General features: G+C 36.9%; 1 protein-coding gene across 1 annotated transcript in view; it reads left to right on the plus strand.

Annotated features, from left to right (window-relative positions):
* The window catches only part of CFAP70 (cilia and flagella associated protein 70), a 112285-nt gene that overhangs the window by 26775 nt on the left and 62446 nt on the right, over positions 1–23064 (plus strand). Inside the window, exons 4-8 of the mRNA XM_058543195.1 lie at positions 2221–2319; positions 2488–2567; positions 5887–6066; positions 13240–13422; positions 21895–21989. Coding sequence (XP_058399178.1) covers positions 2221–2319; positions 2488–2567; positions 5887–6066; positions 13240–13422; positions 21895–21989 — 637 coding nt within the window. The remainder of the gene's footprint in view (positions 1–2220; positions 2320–2487; positions 2568–5886; positions 6067–13239; positions 13423–21894; positions 21990–23064) is intronic.

The following is a 23064-nucleotide window of genomic DNA, read 5'->3' on the forward strand; positions in this document are numbered from 1 at the left end:
AAACTCTTAAAAGAAAATAAAGGACAAAATTTCATGGCATTAGATTTGGTAATGATTTCTTGGATATGATACGAAAGGCACAGGTAACAAAAGAAAAAAAATAGAAAAATTGAACTTCATGAAAATAAAAAATTTTATGCATCAAAAGGTACTATCCACAGAGTAGAAAGGCAACCCACATAATGGGAGAAAATATGTACAAATCATATATCTGATAAGGGACTAATATCTAGAACGTATAGAGAACAACTAAAACTCGACAACAAAAAACCAAACAACCTGTTTCAAAAATGGCCAAAGGACTTGAATAGACATTTCTCCAAAGATCTACAAATGGCTGATAAGCACATGAAAAAATGCTCAACATCACTATCAGGGAATTGCAGACCCAAACTACAATGAGATACCACCTCATGCCCTTTAGGATGGCTTCTATCAAAAAAACAAAACAACAAGTGTTGGCAAGGATGTTCCAAGGACAAATTGGAACCCTTGTGCACTTTGGTGGGAATGTAAATCAGTACAGTCACTATGGAAACTGGTGGTTCCTCAACAAATTAAAAATAGAATTATCATTATGACCCAGCAATTCCACTCCTGGGTATATACCCAAAGAATGGAAGGCAAGGTCTCTAAGAATTATTTGTACCCCCAAGTTCATAGCAGCATTATTCACAGTAGCTAAAATGTGGAAGCAACCCAAGTACTCATCAACGGATGAATGGATAAGCAAAATGTGGTATATACATAGGATGGATTATTATTCAGCCTTAAAATGGAAGGAAATTCTGACGTATTCTACAACATAGATGAACTTGGAGGTCATTAAGCTAAGTGACTGGCATAAAACAGACACCATGTACTTCCACTTATATGAGGTACCTAGAATAGTCAAATACATAAGGACAGAAAGTATCCTTGTGGTTGCCAGGGGGAGGGGAGAATGGTGAGTTATTGTTTAACAGGTAGAGAGTTTCAATTTTAGAAGATGAAGAGAGTTATGGAGATGGTTGGTGGTGATGTTTGCAAAGATCACAGAGTTTGATAACATACCATGTAGGTAAGTATGTTATCAAATTGTATTATCTTTGCCAGAAATGCTGAAAATGAATCTAAGTTTTCAGGAAACAAGGATTGAGAAACAAATTAAACACCATAAGAAAAAAAAAAAACCAATCCAGAAGACAGACATTCTGTATAACAACTGGCCTGATGATTTCAACAAATCAGTGTCATAGGAAAAAAAAAAGTATGTGGGAGGAAGGACTGTTCTAAATGGAAAAGAAACAAGAAACATGACAACCAAGTGCAACATGTAGTATTTGATTGGATCCTGGTTTGAAAAAACCAGCTACAAAATAAATTTTGGGATAATTGAGAAATGTTCAGTGTAGACTCGGCATTAGATGAACTAAGGAATTATATTTAATGCTATTATCACAACTTGCTGGATGTGATAAAGGTATTGTGATTATGTAGGAAAATGCCTTATTTTGGGTTTGTATACTTGAGTCTTTAGGGGTAAAATGCCATGATGTCTGTAATTTACTTGCAAGTATTTCAGCAAACAAGAATAGATGAAGCAAATATGACAATATGTTAACTATTGTTAAATCTAGGTGATGGTTATATGGATATTTATTGTACTATCTCTCTACTTTTGTGTATTTGAATTTTTCATAATAAATGTTAAGCACATACACAGAATAATGGTGCAGTGAAAACCCTGGTACATACCTTGCATGCTCGGTAAATGACTCCAAGGTCTGCTAAGCCCTATGCTAGGCAATATTGGAAGATCTAGAAGGTGTTTTTCAAACTGCAGATTGTGACTTTTTAGTCGTTCCTAAAATTGGTTGAAGGAGATCATGACCAGTAATTTCTTATACATGAAATAGAATAGAAAATACCTAAGCGTTTTAAGCTAGTAAGGATGAATAGTACATGAAACTTTGTTATATGTATCAGTTACTTTTATACAAATGTGTGTGCGTGCTTATGATGTAAAATTCATTTTTGATTATAACCTACATGCAAAAAGTTTAATAAGTCGCTGAGATGGTCCAGTATTTTATACCAGAAGTCACCAAAAATAGTGCCTTCTTGAGTTTCAAATTCATTCTCTTAACTTAAATTTCTTTGACAATGCTTTGCCTGCTGTACCTTGGTTATCTGATGGATGAGCTAGACATGTTATTTTCTTTGTTTTGATTTTTCTAGTAACTGTGATTGAAGTTTTACCAAAAGAAAAGAAACAGAAAGATGAGAAGACCTTAATTCTTGGTCAAGCCGTGGTGGACCTTCTTCCTTTACTAGAAGGTCAGATATGTGATTTGCTTAAAAGCAGAAATAGAAAAGCTCATAAAATTTAGCTCCAGAGAAGCGCAAAAAATCAGCCTCAATGAATTTGAGGGATTTGATGAAAAGATGAGCACATTTATCTCTGCCTAACCCTTCCTTTGGCTTTACTTGGTCTTCTTTTCACAGGAGAGAGTTCATTTGAAATGATGGTCCCATTGCACCCAGTGCCAGGCTCACCTTTAGAACCTCTTCGATCAGGTGTTAAGGTAATCAGAGTTTTAACTCTCAACACTTCAGCCTGCCATTCAGTCTAACAAGTCTGTCTGCTATTAACTTTCAATTCAATTGAGTCCAATTCATCAAGCACCTTCTTTCCACAGGCACACATAGTGCTAGGTTCTGAGAAACAAAGATAAATAAGGCAGAGTCCTACTTTAGGAGTGCATAATCTACATATTACGGATTAAAATCTAGTGTGATTAAATGGTGGGGTCGGCCACGTGGGCACAAAGTAGGTATTGGTTACTTTCCCTGGGGGTAGATATAGAGAAGGCTTAACCATGGAAATGCCTCTTGAGCTATGTCCTGCTGGGTTAAATGAGATATTACATGAATGCACCCAACACACTTTCTGGCATGGTAGCCTGCCTCTGGTTATTGGAGGAGGGGAAGCATGAATGGGTAGGCTGTGCCACTGGTTTGTCTTCTGGGCTGTTTCCCATTTCTTCTGGGGATCAGTAGCTTCTTGGGGCACCGCTTTGCCACTCTGCTACAAGTGCACTCACTCTCAGCAGATACCATAGCTGCCTTCTGTTTTGCACAAGTAAAGGAGAGAGCAGGGCCCAATTGATCCAACTATTCCAAATGCAGTTCCCTAATTAACTGTTGTTGTAGGTCCCTTCCTGCTTCTTGCTAATTCTGACCTTGGAGCTGCAACAATCCATTATTTTAGGATGTGGTTGGTTTCTTCTAGTTTTGTTTTTTTGTAGATCTGATTTAATTTGCTTTCTGTCTTTCAAGGATTCCTAAAAATATGTAGTCCAGTGATGGTAATTCTTGTTTTCCAGGGCTATTACAGCATTATCCTTTTATTGGATATAAAGATATCATTTATTATCTTTCTGTCATTCCATGTGATTTATGCTGGAAAGAGCTATATGTTTGAGCCAGTCTGCCTTCCTTGGTCCAGTCTGCCAGCCTATGTACTGTTGATTTTCCTTAGATACCTACAGAAGAAAAGTTAGTCAAATGGATTGTCAGTCCTCATGATCTTTGCTCATAATATTCCTGTGCTTGCTTATTTTATATACTCAAGAAAACAATATGTGACAGTTAATTTGCATTTGCTTGAGAGTGCTCACTAATTATATATTTAAGCATCTACACTGGTTATTGTCAAAACTCAGAGACTAAAATCATATAAACCTGTACTTGGAAAGGAGATTCCAATTCATCTTCCAGTATTCCCTGTCTTGATTGAGTAATACAAGTTAGAAACCTTAGGGACATTTTCCTTATCCTCTCAGAGACATATTGACCGGAGATGTCACATTCTTCAATGCTTCTCTTTCTTAAAATCTTTCCTCCCTTTGGTGTTCTGATTTCCTGGTCACTGACTATACTTTCTCAGGTTCCTGAACCGGATCTCTTTCCTCTGTCTATCCCTTAAGTATGAAGGTCTGTTCTTGGTTAACCTCTTCGTCTGTGTTTATACTCCTGGGGCGGGGGGTCATCCATGATTTTAACAGTCACCAGTATGTTGAAGACTTCTAATTCAACAGCTCCAGCCCAGACTCCTCTCCTGAATTCCAGAATGTCAAACTTTACAACCACCTACTGGATTTCTCTATAATGATGTCCCATAGGCACCTAAAACTCAACATTCTAAAACTGAACTCAGTATCCTCCCTTTAACTTATTGTTCATTTTATTTTAGTTATTTTGACTAGTGGTATCACATCCCTGTGAAATCATAGAACATACGTAGAACCTAGGTTACATCCATGACTGCTCCCTCAGACCCTAACTACAACTAATCACTAAATCTGTCTTTCACCAAATCCAGCTTTTTCTATCTCCTAAGTACCTTTGGACTCTCTCTTCTTAGCTTCATTGCTATTCTTTATTGCCTTATAGTCTCTCACCTGGAATATTACAAGTAGCCTTGTAACTGCCGTTTCCTTCTTCCAGTTCAGAGTGACTTAAAAGTGAATATGATCACATCTCTTCCCTTGCTTTTAGTACTGTGTGGTTCATGGATTCACCCACTGCTTACATGTTAAGGTCCAGATTCCTTAGCAGGCATGCAACAACTTTTATGATAGGAGCCTGTCCCTTGTTCAATCTCATCTCTCAGCGCTCCCTCCTTGTGCATTATGTTCTAAAATACATGAACTGAACACACAATGCTATTTCAGTCCCCTTTTACATAAACTCTTCTTTTTGTCCAGAATTATTTTCTCTTTTCTTCCTCTGCTTATCCAGATTGCAAACTCCTATTTATCTTGTGCAAGTCAATTCACATGTCACCATCTCTTACTCCTCCCCACTCCAATAATTAATTATTCACTTCCTCCTGGGTCCCCCTTGACTAGGGCATTTTGTACAAGTCTCTATTATAGCATTTATCATAAATAATGGAATTATAATGTGAATTCCATGATGAAAGAGGCCACGTCATCTTCATCTTTATATTCTTTGTGCTGTAGTAAAGTGCCTGGCATATAATTAGCAATCAATACACATTTTAAACCAACCTACCTTTTTAATGTATCCTGTGTGACAATGTCAGAGATAGAGACATATATGTTGGGTATATACATATATATTTGAAAAAGTATTTTCTTATTAAAAAGCACTGCATTTACCAAATCAGAATTTCTATTGGAGACATAACTTGGGAATTTCCCATTATTAGGATACTTAATTCTTTAAAAATAATATTAATTATTCTTATTAATGTTGATTCCTAAGAAATAAAATGAAAATGAACAAATTTTTTTCTCCTCTCCAATTAAAAAAAACACTAGCTGTCTTGACTACCCTACTTGGATACATCGCTAACATCAAATATAGCAGCCCTTCTAAAAAATTCATTCCTAGAGCTTGTTCATGCTGCCAAAAATACTTTCTCATCTTTGAAAAATAGAAATATATCGAAGAATATGTTTTTCAAATATTTAATTAAAAAAACTAAAAGTTTTTTTAAACAGCACTACATTTAAATTACAAAAATAATCATAAAATATAGACTAGCAAAAAAAGCACCTCAATCTCACTCACTCCCTTACAAATACTATTAACATTTCAGTATAGAACCCTCCAATTCCTCTTCTATATGTCTTTGTACACATACTTGACCTCAGTATGTTAGAGGGGAAGGGCTCTAGCTTAGGGATAAGGTTTTCTTCTTGGCTTTTTCTCTAACTCATGGGACCTAAAGAAAGTTATTTAAATCTCCCATATGGAAATAATTAAACTTGATCTTCTTCCTTTGAACAGTCATATGAGATTAAAATGAGATAATGCAAAAAAAGGGAGGCCTCTGGTGTTTTCAAAATGCTGCATAATTTTGTTCTTTTCTAGCAGTGCAGTCTTGAAGTTAAAGTATTTGTGTCGGAGCCCTTATTGACCCCAGCCCAGATCTCAGGAGGCAGTCTACTGAAGGTCACATTGGAAGCTGCCTACTCTGTGCCTGAATCGTTCATTCTACTAGGGCCTGTGCATAACTACATGGTTGGTCTGCAAGTTCCATCTATTGGAGAGGTAAAGCCGTACAGCCAGATATTTATGTAGATTTAAACACCCATATGGCCATCTCTTCCTTATGTGCTAACATTTCATTCAAAGCAAGCTCTGTTAATGGCTGAGATTTATTTTAGGCTTAAAAAAATAAAGCTTACTTCTGTTTTGTATGTAGATGTTTATATTTATAGTTTACATATTACATATACATTACATATAATTTATATAAGTAAATACATATTTATAGTGGAAAATATGTAAAACATTTTAAAACTGACAACTTTTGAATGTATTTCTACACAAATTATTTTTATGCACATATTTTGTGGATCTTGTATAATGTACTTTATTATACAAAACTTTCTCTTAATTCTAGGTTATTTTCTTAGTCCAAATTTCTATAGAATAGTTGTATATAGGTCTTTTGAGGCTCTTGATAGAGATTTCCAAATTGCCATTTTACATTTTCAGCATAGAACCCTCCAATTCCTCTTTGCCATTTTACATTCCCACCAGCAGCACACAAGCGTTCTAATTTCTCCACATCCTCGCCAACAACTTGTTATTTTCTGTTTCTTGTTTTTTGATAATAGCCATCCTAATATGTGTGAAGTGGCATCTCCTTGTGTTTTTGATTTGCATTTCCCTAATGACTAATGATGTTGAGCATCTTTTCACGTGCTTATTGGCCATTTGTATATCTTCTTTGGGGAAATGTCTATTCAAGTCCTTTGCCCATTTTTGCATTGGGTTGTTTGTTTGTTTGTTTTTTGTGAGGAAGATTAGCACTGAGCTAACATCCATTGCCAATCCTCCTCTTTTTGCTGAGGAAGATTGGCCCTGGGCTAACATCCATGGCCATCTTCCTCTACTTTATATGGTATGCTGCAACAGCATGGCTTGACAAGTGGTGTCAAGCCCGGGATCCGAACCTGGGAACCCCTGGCTGCCAAAGCGGAGTGCACAAACTTAACTGCTAAGCCACCTGGCTGGCCCTGGGTTTGTTTTTTTGTTGGTAAGTTTTAGGAGTTCTCTATTCTAACTGTCAATCTCTTATCAGATATGTGATTTGCAAATATTTTCTCCCATTCCATGAATTGCCTTTTTTACTCTATTAGTGTCTTTTGATGCAGAAAAGTTTTTAATTTTGATGAAATCTAATTTGTCCATTTTTCTTTTATCATCTGTGTCTTTGGTGTCATAACCAAGAAATCACTGCCAAATCCAATGTCATGAGGCTTTTCCTCTGTATTTTCTTCTGAGAGTTTTATGGTTTTAGCTTTTACATTTAGGCCTTTGATCCATTTTGAGATAATTTTTGTATGTGGTGTTAGGTAAGGGTCCAATTTCATTCTTTTGCAAGTGGATAATTAGTTTTCTCAGGACTCTTTGTTGAAAAGACTGTTCTTCTCAATCCATATACAATATACCATTGAATGGTCTTGGCACACTTAATTTTGACAATTTTTTCCAGCATTCTTATTGTTTTTATGGAGGCGTAGATTTTTGGAAGTCCTTGCTTTGCCATTCTAGAAATGACCCTTTTTCATGAAAGTTTTCAAACTTAACCCAAAGAACTAGAATAGGTGAGTTATAGGGTGTACCAATTTTAACTTTGACTAGAGACTGCAAAACTGCTTTCCATAGTTGTACCAATTTACACTTCTATCAACTATGTATGAGACTACCATTTCTTTCACAATACTGTCAACACTTGATATTTTCAGACTTTCATTTTGCCGATCTGTGGTTTAAAATGGCATCTTATTGTTTTGATGTATATTTCACTTATGATTAATTATATCTAGCTTGTTTTTATTTAAACGTTGGATTTTCTAATTTTCCTTTCTATATATTGCCTATTTATGTCTTAACCAATTTTCTATTGCAACTATATTTTATATAAATTATAGATATGAAGTTGCCTATATTTTTAGCCGTTTGTCAGATTCAAGTTTGTTTTTTTTTGTGTGTGTGAGGAAGATCAGCCTTGAGCTAACATCCAATGCCAATCTTTTTCTTTTTGCCAAGGAAGATTGGCCCTAGACTAACATCTGTGCCCATCTTCCTCTACTTTATATGGGATGCCGCCACAGCATGGCTTGACAAGCGGTGTGTGCCCGGGATCCAAACCTATGAACTCCGGGCTGCCAAAGCAGAGCGTGCGCACTTAACCACTGCGCCGCCAGGCCAGCCCCTTAAGTTTGTTTTTTAAAAGGTACATCATGACTATTTGCAGATGACATGATTTTATATATAGAAAACCCTAAAGAATCCACCAAAAAACTTTTAGAAGTAATAAATGAATATGGTAACGTTGCAGGATACAAAATCAACATACAAAAATTAGTTGTGTTTCTATACACTAACAACAAAGCAGCAGAAAGAGAAATTAAGAATACAATCCCGTTTACAATTGCAACAAAAAGAATAAAATACCTAGGAATAAACTTAACCAAAAAGGTGAAAGATCTGTACACTGAAAACTCTAAAACATTGCTGAAAGAAATTGAAGAAGTCACAAAGAAATGGAAAGATATTCCGTGCTCTTGGCTTGGGAGAATTAACATAGTTAAGATGTCCAAGCTTCCTAAAGCAATCTATAGATTCAGTGCAATCCCTATCAAAGTTACAAAACATTTTTCACAAAAATAGAACAAAGAATCCTAAAATTTATATGGAACAACAAAAGACCCCGAATAGCCAAAGGAATCCTGAGAAAAAAGAACAAAGCTGGAGGTATCACACTCCCTGATTTCAAAATATACTACAAAGCTATGGTAACCAAAACAGCATGGTACTGGCACAAAAACAGACACACAGATCAATGGAATAGAATCGAGAGCCCAGAAATAAATCCATACACCTATGGATTTTTTGACAAAGGAGCCAAGAACATACAATGGAGAAAGGAAAGTCTCTTCAACAAATGGTGCTGGGAAAACTGGACAGCCACATGCAAAAAAATGAAAGTAGACCATTATCTTACACCATACACAAAAATTAACCCAAAATGGATTAAAGACTTGAACGTAAGACCTGAAACCATGAAACTTCTAGAAGAAAACATGGGAAGTACGCTCTTCGACATCGGTCTTAGCAACATATTTTCAAGCACCATGTCTGACTGGGCAAGAGAAACAATAGAAAAAATAAACAAATGGGACTACCTCAAACTAAAAAGCTTCTGCACAGCAAAGGAAACCATCAAAAAAATGAAAAGACAACCTAACAATTGGGAGAAGATATTTGCAAACCATATATCTGATAAGGGGTTAATCTCCAAAATATATAAAGAACTCATACAGCTCAACAACAAAAAACTAACAACCCAATTAAAAAATGGGCAAAAGACCTGAACAGACATTTCTCCAAAGAAGATATACAGATGGCCAAAAGGCACATGAAAAGATGTTCAACATCATTAACTATTAGGGAAATGCAAATCAAAACTATAATGAGATATCACCTCACACCTGTCAGAATGGCTATAATTAACAAGACAGGAAACAACAAGTGTTGGAGAGGATGTGGAGAGAAGGGAACTCTCGTACACTGCTGGTGGGAGTGCAAACTGGTGCAGCCACTATGGAAAACAGTATGGAGATTCCTCAAAAAATTAAGGATACAACTACCATACGATCCAGCTATTCCACTGCTGGGTATTTATCCCAAGAACATAAAAACACCAATGCGTAAGATACATGCACCCCTGTGTTCTTCACAGCCAAGACTTGGAAGCAACCTAAGTACCCATCAAGGGACAATGGATGAAGAAGATGTGGTATATATACACAATGGAATACTACTCAGCCACAAGAAACGATGAAATCCAGCCATTTGTGGCAACATGAATGGACACTGAGGGTATTATGCTAAGTGAAATAACTCACAGAGGGAGAAGGTCAAATACCATATGATCTCACTCATAAGTAGAAGATAACAACAACAACAAACAAACACAGACAGACAGAGATTGGATTGGTGGTTACCAGAGGGGAAAGGGGAAGGGAGGAGGGTGAAAGGGACGATTAGGCACATGTGTGTGGTGATGGATTGTAATTAGTATTTGGGTGGTGAACATGATGTGATCTATGCAGAAACAGAAGTATAATGATGTACACCTGAAATTTATACAATGTTATAAACCAATGTTAACGCAATTAAAAAAATAAAAATAAATAATTTAAAAACAAATGTTACCTAATGTGCTGACCAAAAAGGAGGACTAAGTTATAAAAAAAAAAAAAAGATAATCCATTTACCCTTAATAACAGGAATATTTCCCTTCACGCACCATGGCTTAGAATTGCCGTTTCTTCTCCATAGGTTCAATAACACTGCTAGATTCTGTAGAGTAAATATTGTTTACCCAATTACAATATTTGAAATGCCTTTTTGAGGGGTTGGTCATTTTTAGAATTAACCTATAGACAAAGCAAGTTAAGATTTAGTTATAGTACAGAATGTAATTGGTATCAACACTGACAATACAAAAATACCATTGGCCATCAAGAGTCAAAAGAGGGGGAGGAGAGAGGGCAGAAAGTATAGGTCCAACAGTGTCCTCATGTTACACGGTGGGAAGTCAGTAGTACTGTCTAAATGGGTGACAAAACAAAGGTTTCTGTATATATATTTTTTAACTTATAAAGATAATCATTCATTTAACAAATATTCCTTGAGTGACTCTCTATGCTAGGCACCTTCCTGTGTGTTAGGAATATAGTATGAACAAAACAGACAAGCCCTTGTCACAGAGTTTCCATTCTAGTGGGGAGAGGCAGACTATAAACAAATAAATGAGTGACTTATCTAGTAAATCAGATGGTGATCAATGCTGCAAAGCTGGGGTCAGCAAACTTTTCTGTAAAAAGCCAGATAGTAAATATTTTCGGTTTTGCAGGCCATAAGGTCTCTGTCACAAATACTTAACTCTGCCATTATAGCAGGAAAGCAGCCATAAGTAATTAATAAACAAATGCATGTGGCTTTGTTCCAGTAAAACTTTATTTACAAAAGCAAGCTGTTGGCCATAGTTTGTACATCTTGCTATAAAAAAAAATTAAGGAGGGTCAGGGGCTAGGGAAGGGTTGCCATTTTAAGTCGAGAGATGAGAGAAGGCCTCAGGAGTATTGGTGCTTGGGAAACAATCTGAAGGAAAGGAGAGAGTGAGCCTTACAAATATCTGAAGGAAGAGTGAACAGAGAGAACAGGCAGAGAGAACAGCAAGTGCAAAGACTGAGGTGGGTGTATGCAACAAGAGACCGGGAGGCTAGAGTAAGAAGAGAGAGGAGGAGTATAATAAGACAAACTAGAGAGGCAAGGGAGGATGAGTATGTGGGTTGTGGAGAAGATCACGTAGTCTTTCACTCAAGTGTAGTCCTTTAGCCAGCAGCATCGGATCACCTAGGATCAGAATCCGCACTTTAACAAGCCCCCAGGTGAACCTTACGCACTTGAAAGTTTGGAAAGCACTGGTATGGAGCTTCCTGGGCCCTCATAAGGACTTTGGCTTTTATTCTGAATGAGAAGGAAAGCCATTGGCTGAGCAGAGGAGTAACATGATCTGATATTCATTTTAAAAGAACTTCTTTGACTACTGTTTTGTAATTAGACCATGGGAGGGCAAGGGAAGAAGCAAGGAGACAAGTTAGATATTTCAGTAATTCAAGTGAGACATGATGATAGTTTGGTCAAGGGAAGGTAATGAGAAGTGGTCAGAGTATAGATATATTTTGAGGTAAAGTCAACAGGATTTTCCATCAGTTTGAATGTGAGTCATGATGGGGACAAAAGGTGTTGGGGGGAAGGGTGATTATAAGATTTGGGGCCTGAAACAACTATAAAGATGAAGTTGGCATTTATAGAGTGGAGAAGACAGTGGGGGAGCAGGTTGGAGAAGGCAGAGTGGGGTGGGGCCAAAGACCATGAATTTAGTTTGGGATATTTTAAGTTTGAGATGTTTGTTAGACATCCAAGTGGAGGTATCAAGCAGGCAGTTGGATAGAAGAGACTGGTGTTCAGTAGAGAGGGCCACTTACTGGAAGAACTAAAAATAGCTTGAAGAACTGAAAATAACAGCATGAGAGATGGAGAGTGTGAAGGGATTTTGGAAGTGGAGCAATGACACTAAATCTTTCTTTGCACGGAATCAGTAAATACTATTTAAGTTTGAGAGATTAAATAACACCATATAAGTGTATAAATTAGAGTTACAGTAGTAACCTACCTAAAATAAAAAATAGTCAAAAAATTATTTAAGTGAAAAAAGCCAGTTACAAGAGGACAAATACTGTATGATTCCACTTATACGAGGTACATAGAGTAGATGAATTGATAGAGACAGAAAGAATAGTGATTGCCAGAGACTGGGGAGAGAGAAATGGAGAGTTATTGCTTAACGGTTACAAAGTTTCATTTTGGGAAGATGAAGAAACTTGCAGAGATAGATGGTGGTGATGGTTGCACAACAATGTGAATGTACTTAAAGCCACTGTACTATACACTCAGAAATGGTTAAAATGGTAAATTTTATGTTATGCATATTTTACCACAATTTTTTTTTTAATTTTTATAAACTCACATAGTAATCACACACAAAAAGGAAATAAATTGTTACCTCATGGGACAAGAGACGAAAAGACAGGGAGGAAGGGAGATTTTTGCTTTGTATTTAGTACTTTTCTGTACTGTTTGGATTCTTTAACCATGTGCACATATTATTTTCATATTTAAAAATAAAATATTTTAAAAGAAATAAAATAAAAGGTACATCATGACTCTCATATAAATATAAAATGACAAAAAGGGTTTCAACCAGTTCCAAGGAGAAGCTGAAGAAATGACCCATATATAAGCAATCAGGAATGTTGAAAGGAATTTGCTAATAATTCAGAACTTGTCATCAGCTACAGAGCAATAATCAGTCAATTACATCTACACTGGACAAAATACATTTGCATATCTATGGACAAGAATAATTTGCATTGTTATCAATTTTCTGTAAATTACAGAATTATAAAATAGCACAAAGACAATGAAGGGCATAGGCCCCTCTATAGAATCAGATAATCACAGAAGGGTCTGTTAGACAATACTCAGCATTCCATTGAAAAGACACTTCAGTAATCTTTTTTGTCCATTTCAAAGTCTTTTACAAAATTTCCTGATATATGATATTTACTTCTGTAGAAAGACTATCCCATTTTGTTCAAGAATGGAACTCTGAAGCTTGGAGGGGAAAGAGAACCTGTTCCCCGGCCCAAAAAATGGCCTGTTGCCAACATTCAGGCTCCAGGAGCTAATAACATTCCTGATGCATTCATTGTTGGGGGGCCCTATGAGGAAGAAGAAGGAGAACTCAACCACCCTGAGGTGAGAGAATTATGCAGTTTTTTGTGATAAACTCAGTTTACTGACATATGATAAAACATTTTGTGAATCACTGTAATTTATATACATCTATCACGTGTTAAAATAAAACAATTATATGTCAAAATAAAACAATTATCTAATTCTGATTAAAATGTCTCCTGACTTCGTTAAGTCCAGCAAACAAAATAATTGATTTAATTCAAATTTACTCTTTATTTTATTTTAAATTTATTTATTTTTGAGTAGGTAATAATACAGTCACAGGTCAAAATAAAAAATTAAGAGATATGCAGTTAAAGTCTCCCTCCTACTCTGTGTCTCTTCCTCCTAATTCCTTCCCAGGTTATCACCCTAGTAGTCGCCTTTGTTATAATTTCTTGTGTCTCCTTCTGGTTACTTTTTTATGCATATAAAAGCAAACATATATATAGTCAAAGGAAGACACAGAAACAAGAACGTTTAGAAAAGTAAAGTTTCCTTGCAAAAAATGCAAGGGAGTCAGATTTCAGAAAGACTAGCTCACAGACGTAGCATAGTAAAAGTCAGGAATAAAATTGTTTTTCTTTAGGGAGTCCAGATTTATAGGAAATATTCAAAGTCTTGTTATTTTCAGAACTAGAACGTGTCAGAAATACACTATTTTTGCTTTATCTCAGGGTATAAAGTTTTATTTATTTTTAACTGAGTATATAAAGTGCTTAATCATATTGGAAGCAGGGAAAAATGTCAGTTTTGCTTCATACATACGTACACATATTCTTTCCCTATCATTTTTTTTTACACAAATGGTAGCATACTCACATACACTGTTCTGCAGCTTCCTTTTTCGCTTTACAGTGTATCTTGGAGATTTTTCCACATCACTACGTAAGGAGCATTCTCATTCTTTTTCTTTATTTACTTGTACTTGCTGTATGATATGATATTGTGTGGGCCTACTTTAAACTTACTTAACCAGGGGCCGGCCCTGTGGCTTGGCGGTTAGGTGCGCGCGCTCCGCTGCTGGCGGCCCGGGTTCAGATCCCGGGCACGCACCGACACACCACTTCTCCGGCCATGCTGAGGCCGTGTCCCACATACAGCAACTAGAAGGATGTGCAGCTATGACATACAACTATCTACGGTGGCTTTGGGGGGAAAAATAAGTAAATAAAATCTTTGAAAAAAAAAAACAACTTACTTAACCAGTCTCCTGTTGGTGGACATTTAGGTTGTTGAAATTATTATTATTTTTTTTTGCTCCTTCCCTCCTCCCTCCTCCCTCCCCCACCCATTCCCTCTTTCTTTCTTTCCTTCCTTCTTTTCCTCCCTCCTTCCCTCCCTCCCTCCTTTCTCCCTTTCTTTCTAACATGTTTTATTACAACCTATATTTGTCAAGAGTATAGAAAATGCTGTAAACAGATTTGCAAATGTTTCTTGAACGAGCTGATAATCAGTGGAAACATTCAATAAAATAGTTTGTAAAATGAGGATGGTTGAATTCTTTCAGTATCTGACTCTAAGTATTTTAAATAATAGAGATAAGGCCAGCAATATTTGAAAAACATTGTGCAGTGTCTTTTCTCATCATTGAGATTAGTGAAAATTTATACTGTTCTTAGATTTATATTTTCATTTAGATCAGATATTTTATTTTAGATATTTAGATTTTTTTTTCTTTTTTTTTTTGATTTTTATTGATATTTTAATGGTTTCTAACATTGTGAAATTTTGAGTTGTACATTTTTGTTTGTCCATCACCCCATATATGACTCCCTTCACCCCTTGTGCCCACCCCCCACCCCCACTTCCCGGGTAACCACAGTCCAGTTTTCTCTGTCCATGTGTTGGTTTATATTCCACATATGAGTGAGATCATACAGTGTTTGTCTTTCTCTTTCTGTCTTATTTCACTTAACATAATACGCTCCAGGCCCATCCATGTTGTTGCAAATGGGACGATTTTGTCTTTTTTTATGGCTGAGTAGTATTCCATTGTATATATATACCACATTTTCTTAATCCAATCGTCAGTCGAGGGACACTTAGGTTGCTTCCACTTCTTGGCTATGGTGAATAATGCTGCAATGAACATAGGGGTGCATAAGCCTCTTTGGATTGTTGATTTCAGGTGCGTTGGATAGATTCCCAGTAGTGGGATGGCTGGATCATAGGGCATCTCTATTTTTAATTCTTTGAGGAATCTCCATACCGTTTTCCATAGAGGCTGCACCAATTTGCATTCCCACCAGCTGTGTATGAGGGTTCCTGTTTCTCCACATCCTCTCCAACATTTGTTGTTTTTTGTCTTGGTGATTATAGCCATTCTAACGGGCGTGAGGTGGTATCTTAGTGTTGTTTTGATTTGCATTTCCCTGATGATTAGTGATGTTGAGCATCTTTTCATGTGCCTATTGGCCATCTGTATATCTTCCTTGGAGAAGTGTCTGTTCATTTCCTCTGCCCATTTTTTGATCGGGTTGTTTGTTTTTTTGTTGTTCAATTGTGTGAGTTCTTTATATATTATGGAGATCAACCCCTTGTCAGATGTATGTTTTGCAAATATTCTCTCCCAGCTGGTTGGTTGGTTGTTCATCTTGATTCTGATTTCATTTGTCTTATAAAAGCTCTTTAGTCTGATAAAGTCCCACTTGTTTATTTTTTCTTTAGTTTCCCTAGTCTGGGTAGGCATGTCATCCGAAAAGATTCCTTTAAACCCAATGTCAAATAGTGTGTTGCCTATATTTTCTTCTATGAGTTTTATAGTTTCAGGTCTCACCTTCAGGTCTTTGATCCATTTTGAGTTAATTTTTGTGAATGGCGATAGCACATGGTCCACTTTCATTCTTTTGCATGTGGATGTCCAGTTTTCCCAACACCATTTATTGAAGAGACTTTCCTTTCTCCATTGCATGTTCTTAGCACCTTTGTCGAAAATTAGCTGTCCATATATGTGTGGTTTTATTTCTGGGCTTTCAATTCTGTTCCATTGATCTGTGTGTCTGTTTTTGTACCAGTACCATGCTGTTTTGATTACTATTGCTTTGTAGTATGTTTTGAAGTCAGGAATTGTGATGCCTCCTGCTTTGTTCTTTTTCTTTAGGATTTCTTTAGCTATTCGGGGTCTTTTGTTGCCCCATATAAATTTTAGTATTCTTTTTTCTATTTCTGTGAAGAATGTCATTGGGATTCTGATTGGGATTGCATTGAATCTGTAGATTGCTTTAGGTAATATAGACATTTTAACTATGTTTATTCTTCCAATCCACGTGCATGGGATATCTTTCCATTTCTTTATGTCATCGTAGATTTCCCTCAATAATGTCTTGTAGTTCTCATTGTATAGGTCCTTCACCTCCTTGGTAAGATTTATTCCTAGGTATTTTATTCTTTTTGATGCAATTGTAAATGGTATTATCTTTTTGAGCTCTCTTTCTGTTAGTTCATTATTAGCATATAGAAATGCAACTGATTTTTGTAGATTGATTTTGTACCCTGCAACTTTGCTGTAGTTGTTGATTGTTTCTAACAGTTTTCCAACAGATTCTTTAGGGTTTTCTATATATACAATCATGTCATCTGCAAATAGTGAGAGTTTCACTTCTTCGTTACCTATTTGGATTCCTTTTATTCCTTTTTCTTGCCTAATTGCTCTGGCCAAAACCTCCAGTACTATGTTGAACAGGAGTGGTGAGAGTGGGCAGCCCTGCCTCGTTCCTGTTCTCAGAGGAATGGCTTTCAGTCTTTCCCCGTTGAGTATGATGTTAGCTGTGGGTTTGTCATATATGGCCTTTATTATGTTGAGGTACTTTCCTTCTATTCCCATTTTATTGAGAGTTTTTATCATAAATGGATGTTGTATCTTGTCAAATGCCTTCTCTGCGTCTATTGAGATGATCATGTGGTTTTTATTCTTTGTTTTGTTGATGTGATGTATCACGTTGATTGATTTGCGGATGTTGAACCATCCCTGCGTCTCTGGTATAAATCCCACTTGATCATGGTGTATGATCTTTTTAATATATTGTTGTATTTGGTTTGCCAATATTTTGTTGAGGATTTTTGCATCAATGTTCATCAGCGATATTGGCCTGTAATTTTCTTTCTTTGTATTGTCTTTGTCTGGTTTCGGTATCAGGGTGATGTTGGCCTCATAGAATGATTCAGGAAGTGTTCCATCTTCCTCTATTTTTTGGAATAGTTTGAGGAGGATGGGTATTAAATCTTCTTTGAATGTTTGGTAAAATTCACTGGAGAAGCCATCTGGTCCTGGACTTTTATTTTTTGGGAGGTTTTTGATTACTATTTCAATCTCTTTACTTGTGATTGGTCTATTCAGATTCTCCATTTCTTCTTGGTTCAATTTTGGGAGGTTGTATAAGTCTAAGAATTTATCCATTTCTTCTAGATTGTCCAATTTGTTGGCATATAATTTCTCATAGTATTCTCTTATAATCCTCTGTATTTCCATGGTATCCGTTGTAATTTCTCCTCTTTCATTTCTAATTTTATTTACTTGAGCCTTTTCTCTTTTTTTCTTAGTTAGCCTGGCTAAGGGTTTGTCTATTTTGTTTATCTTCTCGAAGAACCAACTCTTTGTTTCATTAATCCTTTCTACTGTTTTTTTGGTCTCAATATCATTTATTTCTGCTCTGATTTTTATTATTTCTCTCCTTCTGCTGGCTTTGGGCTTTGTTTGTTCTTCTTTTTCTAGTTCTGTTAGGTGTAATTTAAGGTTGCCTATTAGGGCTTTTTCTGGTTTGTTAAGGTGGGCTTGTATCGCTATGAGTTTCCCTCTCAGGACCGCTTTTGCTGCATCCCATATGGTTTGATATGGCATGTTATCATTTTCGTTTGTTTCCAGATAGTTTTTGATTTCTCCTTTAATTTCATCAATGATCCATTGGTTGTTCAGTAGCATGTTGTTTAATCTCCACATTTTTGTCACTTTCCCAGTTTTTTTTTCCTGGTTCATTTCCAGTTTCATAGCCTTATGGTCTGAAAAGATGCTTGTTATGATTTCAATCTTCTTAAATTTATTGAGGCTTGCTTTGTTTCCCAACATATGGTCTATCCTAGAGAATGTTCCATGCGCGCTTGAGAAGAATGTGTAGTCAGCTGTTTTTGGGTGGAGTGCTCTGTATATGTCTACTAGGTCCATCTCGTCCAGTTTTTCATTTAAGTCTAATATTTCTTTATTAACTTTTTGTCTGGATGATCTATCCATTGCTGTAAGTGGGGTGTTAAGATCCCCTACTATTATTGTGTTGTTGTTGATTTCTCCTTTTAGGTTTGTTAATAGTTGTTTTATGTACATTGGTACTCCTATGTTGGGTGCATATATATTTATAAGTGATATGTCTTCTTGATGGAGTGTCCCTTTTATCATTATATATTTCCCTTCTTTGTCTTTCTTAACCTGTTTTATCTTGAGGTCTACTTTGTCTGATATGAGTATGGCAACACCTGCTTTCTTTTGTTTGCCATTAGCTTGGAGTATTGTCTTCCATCCTTTCACTCTGAGCCTGTGCTTGTCTTTAGTGCTAAGATGTGTTTCCTGAAGGCAGCATATTGTTGGGTCTTGCTTTTTAATCCATCCTGCCACTCTGTATCTTTTGATTGGAGAGTTCAATCCATTTACATTTAGGGTAATTATTGAAATATGAGGGTTGAATGTTGCTGTTTTGTCACTTATTTTCTGGTTCTTTTGCATTTCCTTTGTTTCTTGTCCCATTTGTTTTGGACTGCCAATTCAGTTTGGTTGTTCTGTCTTATGATTCTTCTAGTTTTCTCTTTGTTTATCATATGTGGTTTTAATTTGATTATTTGTTTAGTGGTTACCTTGAGGTTTGGGCGAAAAATCTTCTGTATGAGATAGTCCATTATCTGATAGCCTCCTATTTCCTTATACTAAGTCAATTCAGTCACTTTCCTCTTCCCCTTCTAAGTTGCTCTTGTTATACCTTATTCTATCTTGTGTTGTGGCTGTGTGTTTACAGTGATGAGGTTAAATTTATTTTTGGTGAATTTCTTCCTTTGATCTTTGAGTTTAGTATTTAAGTGGTTGCTAACCTATTCCGGTAAAGATCTACTATTTCTCTGATTTTGTCTACCTACTTTTCTCCTTACTCCAAGCTTTGTGTTCCCTTTCTCTTCTTGTTTTCAGGCCTGAGGGCCTTCTTGAGTATTTCTTGTAGTGGCGGTCTCGTGGCCATGAACTCCCTTAGCTTTTGTTTATCTGGGAGAGTTACTATTTCTCCATCATATTTGAAGGATATTTTTGCTGGATAGAGTATTCTTGGCTGAAAGTTTTTGTCTTTTAGTATTTTGAATATATCATTCCAGTCTCTTCTAGCCTGAAAAGTTTCTGTTGAGAAATCCGCTGAGAGCCTGATGGGAGTTCCTTTGTACGTTATTTTTTGTTTTTGTCTAGCTGCCCTTAATATTGTTTCTTTGTCGTTGACCCTGGCTAGCCTTACCACTAGGTGTCGTGGTGAAGGCCTTTGTCTGTTAATATATATAGGAGTCCTGTTGGCTTCGCTTACTGGTATTTCCTGCTCCTTCCCCAGATTTGGGAAATTTTCAGCTATTATTTCCTTGAATAGGCTCTCTGTTCCTCTTTCCCTCTCCTCTCCCTCAGGAATACCTATAATTCTTATGTTACATTTTCTAATAGAGTCCGATATTTCTCGGAGTCTTTCTTCATTTCTTTTTAGTCTTAGTTCTCTCTCTTCTTCCATCTGGAGTATATCTGTATTCCTATCCTCTAAAGTACTAATTCTTTCCTCCATATTGTCAGCTCTGTTCTTTAAAGATTCCAGATTCTCCTTTATCTCCTCCATTGTGTTCTTCATCTCCATCAGCCCTGATAGGTTTTTCTTTATGATTTCAATCTCTTTTGTGAAGAAACTCCTAATCTCATTTAATTGTTTGTCTGTGTTGTCTCGTATTTCGTTGAGTGTTTTTATGATAGCTATTTTGAAATCTCTGTCATTTAGTTTATGGATTTCTGTGTCTTCGGGGTTGATTTCTGGGTGCTTGTCATTTTGTTTCTGGTCTGGTGATTTCATATATTTTTGCATTGTGGTTCCTGTGTTGGTTTTGATTTTCCTCATCCTGGAAGTCTCTGGTTGCAATTTCCACCTGCCGCCACTGTGTGGTGGTAAAGGGCTGTGTAGTCTAAGCCCCCTGCGCTCTGCCCCAGTTTTTCTGCTGCGATCCACAGTTTTGTTTTGTTTTGTTTTGTTTCTTTTCCCCACTGCGATCCACGGGTCCAGTCCAGTTTATTCAGGTCTGCCTCGGACCGCTAGATCTGGTCGAGCTGCAGACTCCGGGTTGCGGGGAGGGGGGAGCTCTCTCTTTTGCCCTCTGGGTCCCTGACGTGGGAGGCTTCTCGTTTGCCCCTCTTTATCCGCTCTCTGGGTTGCTCAGATGTTGATGGTAGCCCTGTGGCTCCTCTGAGCCCTCTGTGCGGGAGTTTCCCACTGGCTGAGAGCGCCCGAAGAGCTACAGTTTCCCGCCGAGGGCCGCCCCTCCCCCCTCTCTGGGAGCCGCGCGGACCGGATCGCTGATCTGATGGGGAGGGAGCGGAGTTCTCCTTACCTCTCCCCACTTCCTCCGGGGGCCCAGCCTGTTCCGCTCTCAGATGTGCGGCAGTGTGGATCCTTCCGCTCCAGCTTTTGACTGTCTGGGATTCCGTTGTTGGTCTGTGGCTGTTACTTTTGTTGTATTTTGTGGGGGAAGAATTCACGGGAAAGCTCACTCCGCCATGATGCTGACGTCACTCTCTAGATATTTAGATTTTATATCATATTTTTAAACACAATATTTTTTGGGCCAGCCCCGTGGCTTAGCGGTTAAGTGCACGCGCTCCGCTGCTGGCGGCCCGGGGTTCTGATCCCGGGTGCGCACCGACACACCGCTTCTCCGGCCATGCTGAGGCCGCGTCCCACATACAGCAACTAGAAGGATGTGCAGCTATGACATACAACTCTTTACTGGGGCTTTGGGGGAAAAATAAATTAATTAATTAAAAAAATAAATAAAAACTATTCTCTTAAAAAAAAAAAACAACAATATTTTTTAAAACAATAACAATGGCCAAGCCCTAACCCAGATTAGTTACATAAGAATTTACTTTTAAAATAATACCAATGCCCAACTATTGATTTTTTTTTTTTAGAAGCACTCAGATAATTCTCTGAGAAGCACTCATCCAGGGTTGAGAATCACTGATTGAGGTTATATGAGTGAATATTTGGCGGTTTGTACTGGTTTGGTGTAAGGATAATATAAGTAATTTATCTTATGTACTTTATAAAATAGTAAAGTACCCTAAAATTTAAGATGGTGGTAGTATTTACAGTAGTAGTTGTACTTACAATAGTAATAAAAGTATTGTGATCAAATCCATTAAAAAATGCCCCACAGATTGAGCAGGGGATCACCATGGCACACTGAGAGAACAAAAGCCTCTATCTTATTATTTTACAGGACAAGGAATTTAGGAACCAAGCAGAGTGCATAAAGAAAAGGATTATTTGGGACTTAGAAAGCCGCTGCTACCTAGATCCTCCTGCAGTGGTCAGGTAGGAAAAGAAAAGGAATATGTTTAACCAACAAATACTACAGGTGGGAGGAAATGTTACTTTTGTGATTTTATGCATATTTCAGTTAAGGTAATCTGAGACTCTCTTCCACCACATCTGCTGATAACAGAGGCTTCTAGTGATGGTGGCTTAACCAAGGTGGGTTCTTATTTCTTTTCATATAAAAGTCCAGAGCTGGTATGTATGGTGGCTACACAATATTATTAGGTATCCAGGCTCAGTCTTTCTTTTTGCTCTACCTTCTTTAACGTGTCTTCCATCTACAAGGTTATCTCATGGTCCAAGATGGCTATTGAAGCTCCAGCCTGCACATTCATATTCCCAGCAGAAAGCTGGAATAGGGGAGTGTTTATGGATAAAAGAAGACATATGCTGACTGTCTTATCCCCTCTTATAGAACCTTCCTGGAATCTGACACCTCTGTTTACATATCATTGGCCATCTCTAGAGGCAGAAGAGGCTGGGAAGTAGTGTTTTTATTGGACACATTGGTACCCAGACTAAGTCAGGATTTAGATACTAAAGAACAGAACAATTGATATTGTGTGGGTAACTAACAGTCTCTGTCACAGTAACCTGGTGATTAGGGAAAGATGAGAAACAGAAGATTATCAATATGCATATAATCTGAATGAACCACTCTCACTGTTTTTTGTTTTTTGTTTTTGTTTTTTACAATTAATAGACTATTTTTTATAACAGTTTTAGAATTACAGAAAAATTGAGCAGATATTTCAGAGAGTTCCTATATACCTCTGGTCCCCCACTTGATCATGTGTATAATATAAATATACCTTGTTGGATTTGATTTGCTGATATTTTGTTAAGGATGCATTATTGCTATTATTACTTTGAACAGTTACCTATTTGATCAATTAAAAATAAGAAAAATTAAAAAATTTATTTTACCTCAATTATTTTGTTCTCTGATTCTCTTCCTTTCTTTATGTAGATCCAAGTTTCTGACCCATATCATTGTCCTTTTCTCTGAAGACTTTTAGCATTTCTTGCAAGGCAGGTCTACTGGCCAAATTCCCTTCATTTTTGTTTGACT

This window comes from Diceros bicornis, chromosome 6 (genome assembly GCF_020826845.1).
Source record: "Diceros bicornis minor isolate mBicDic1 chromosome 6, mDicBic1.mat.cur, whole genome shotgun sequence".
Lineage (NCBI taxonomy): Eukaryota > Metazoa > Chordata > Mammalia > Perissodactyla > Rhinocerotidae > Diceros > Diceros bicornis.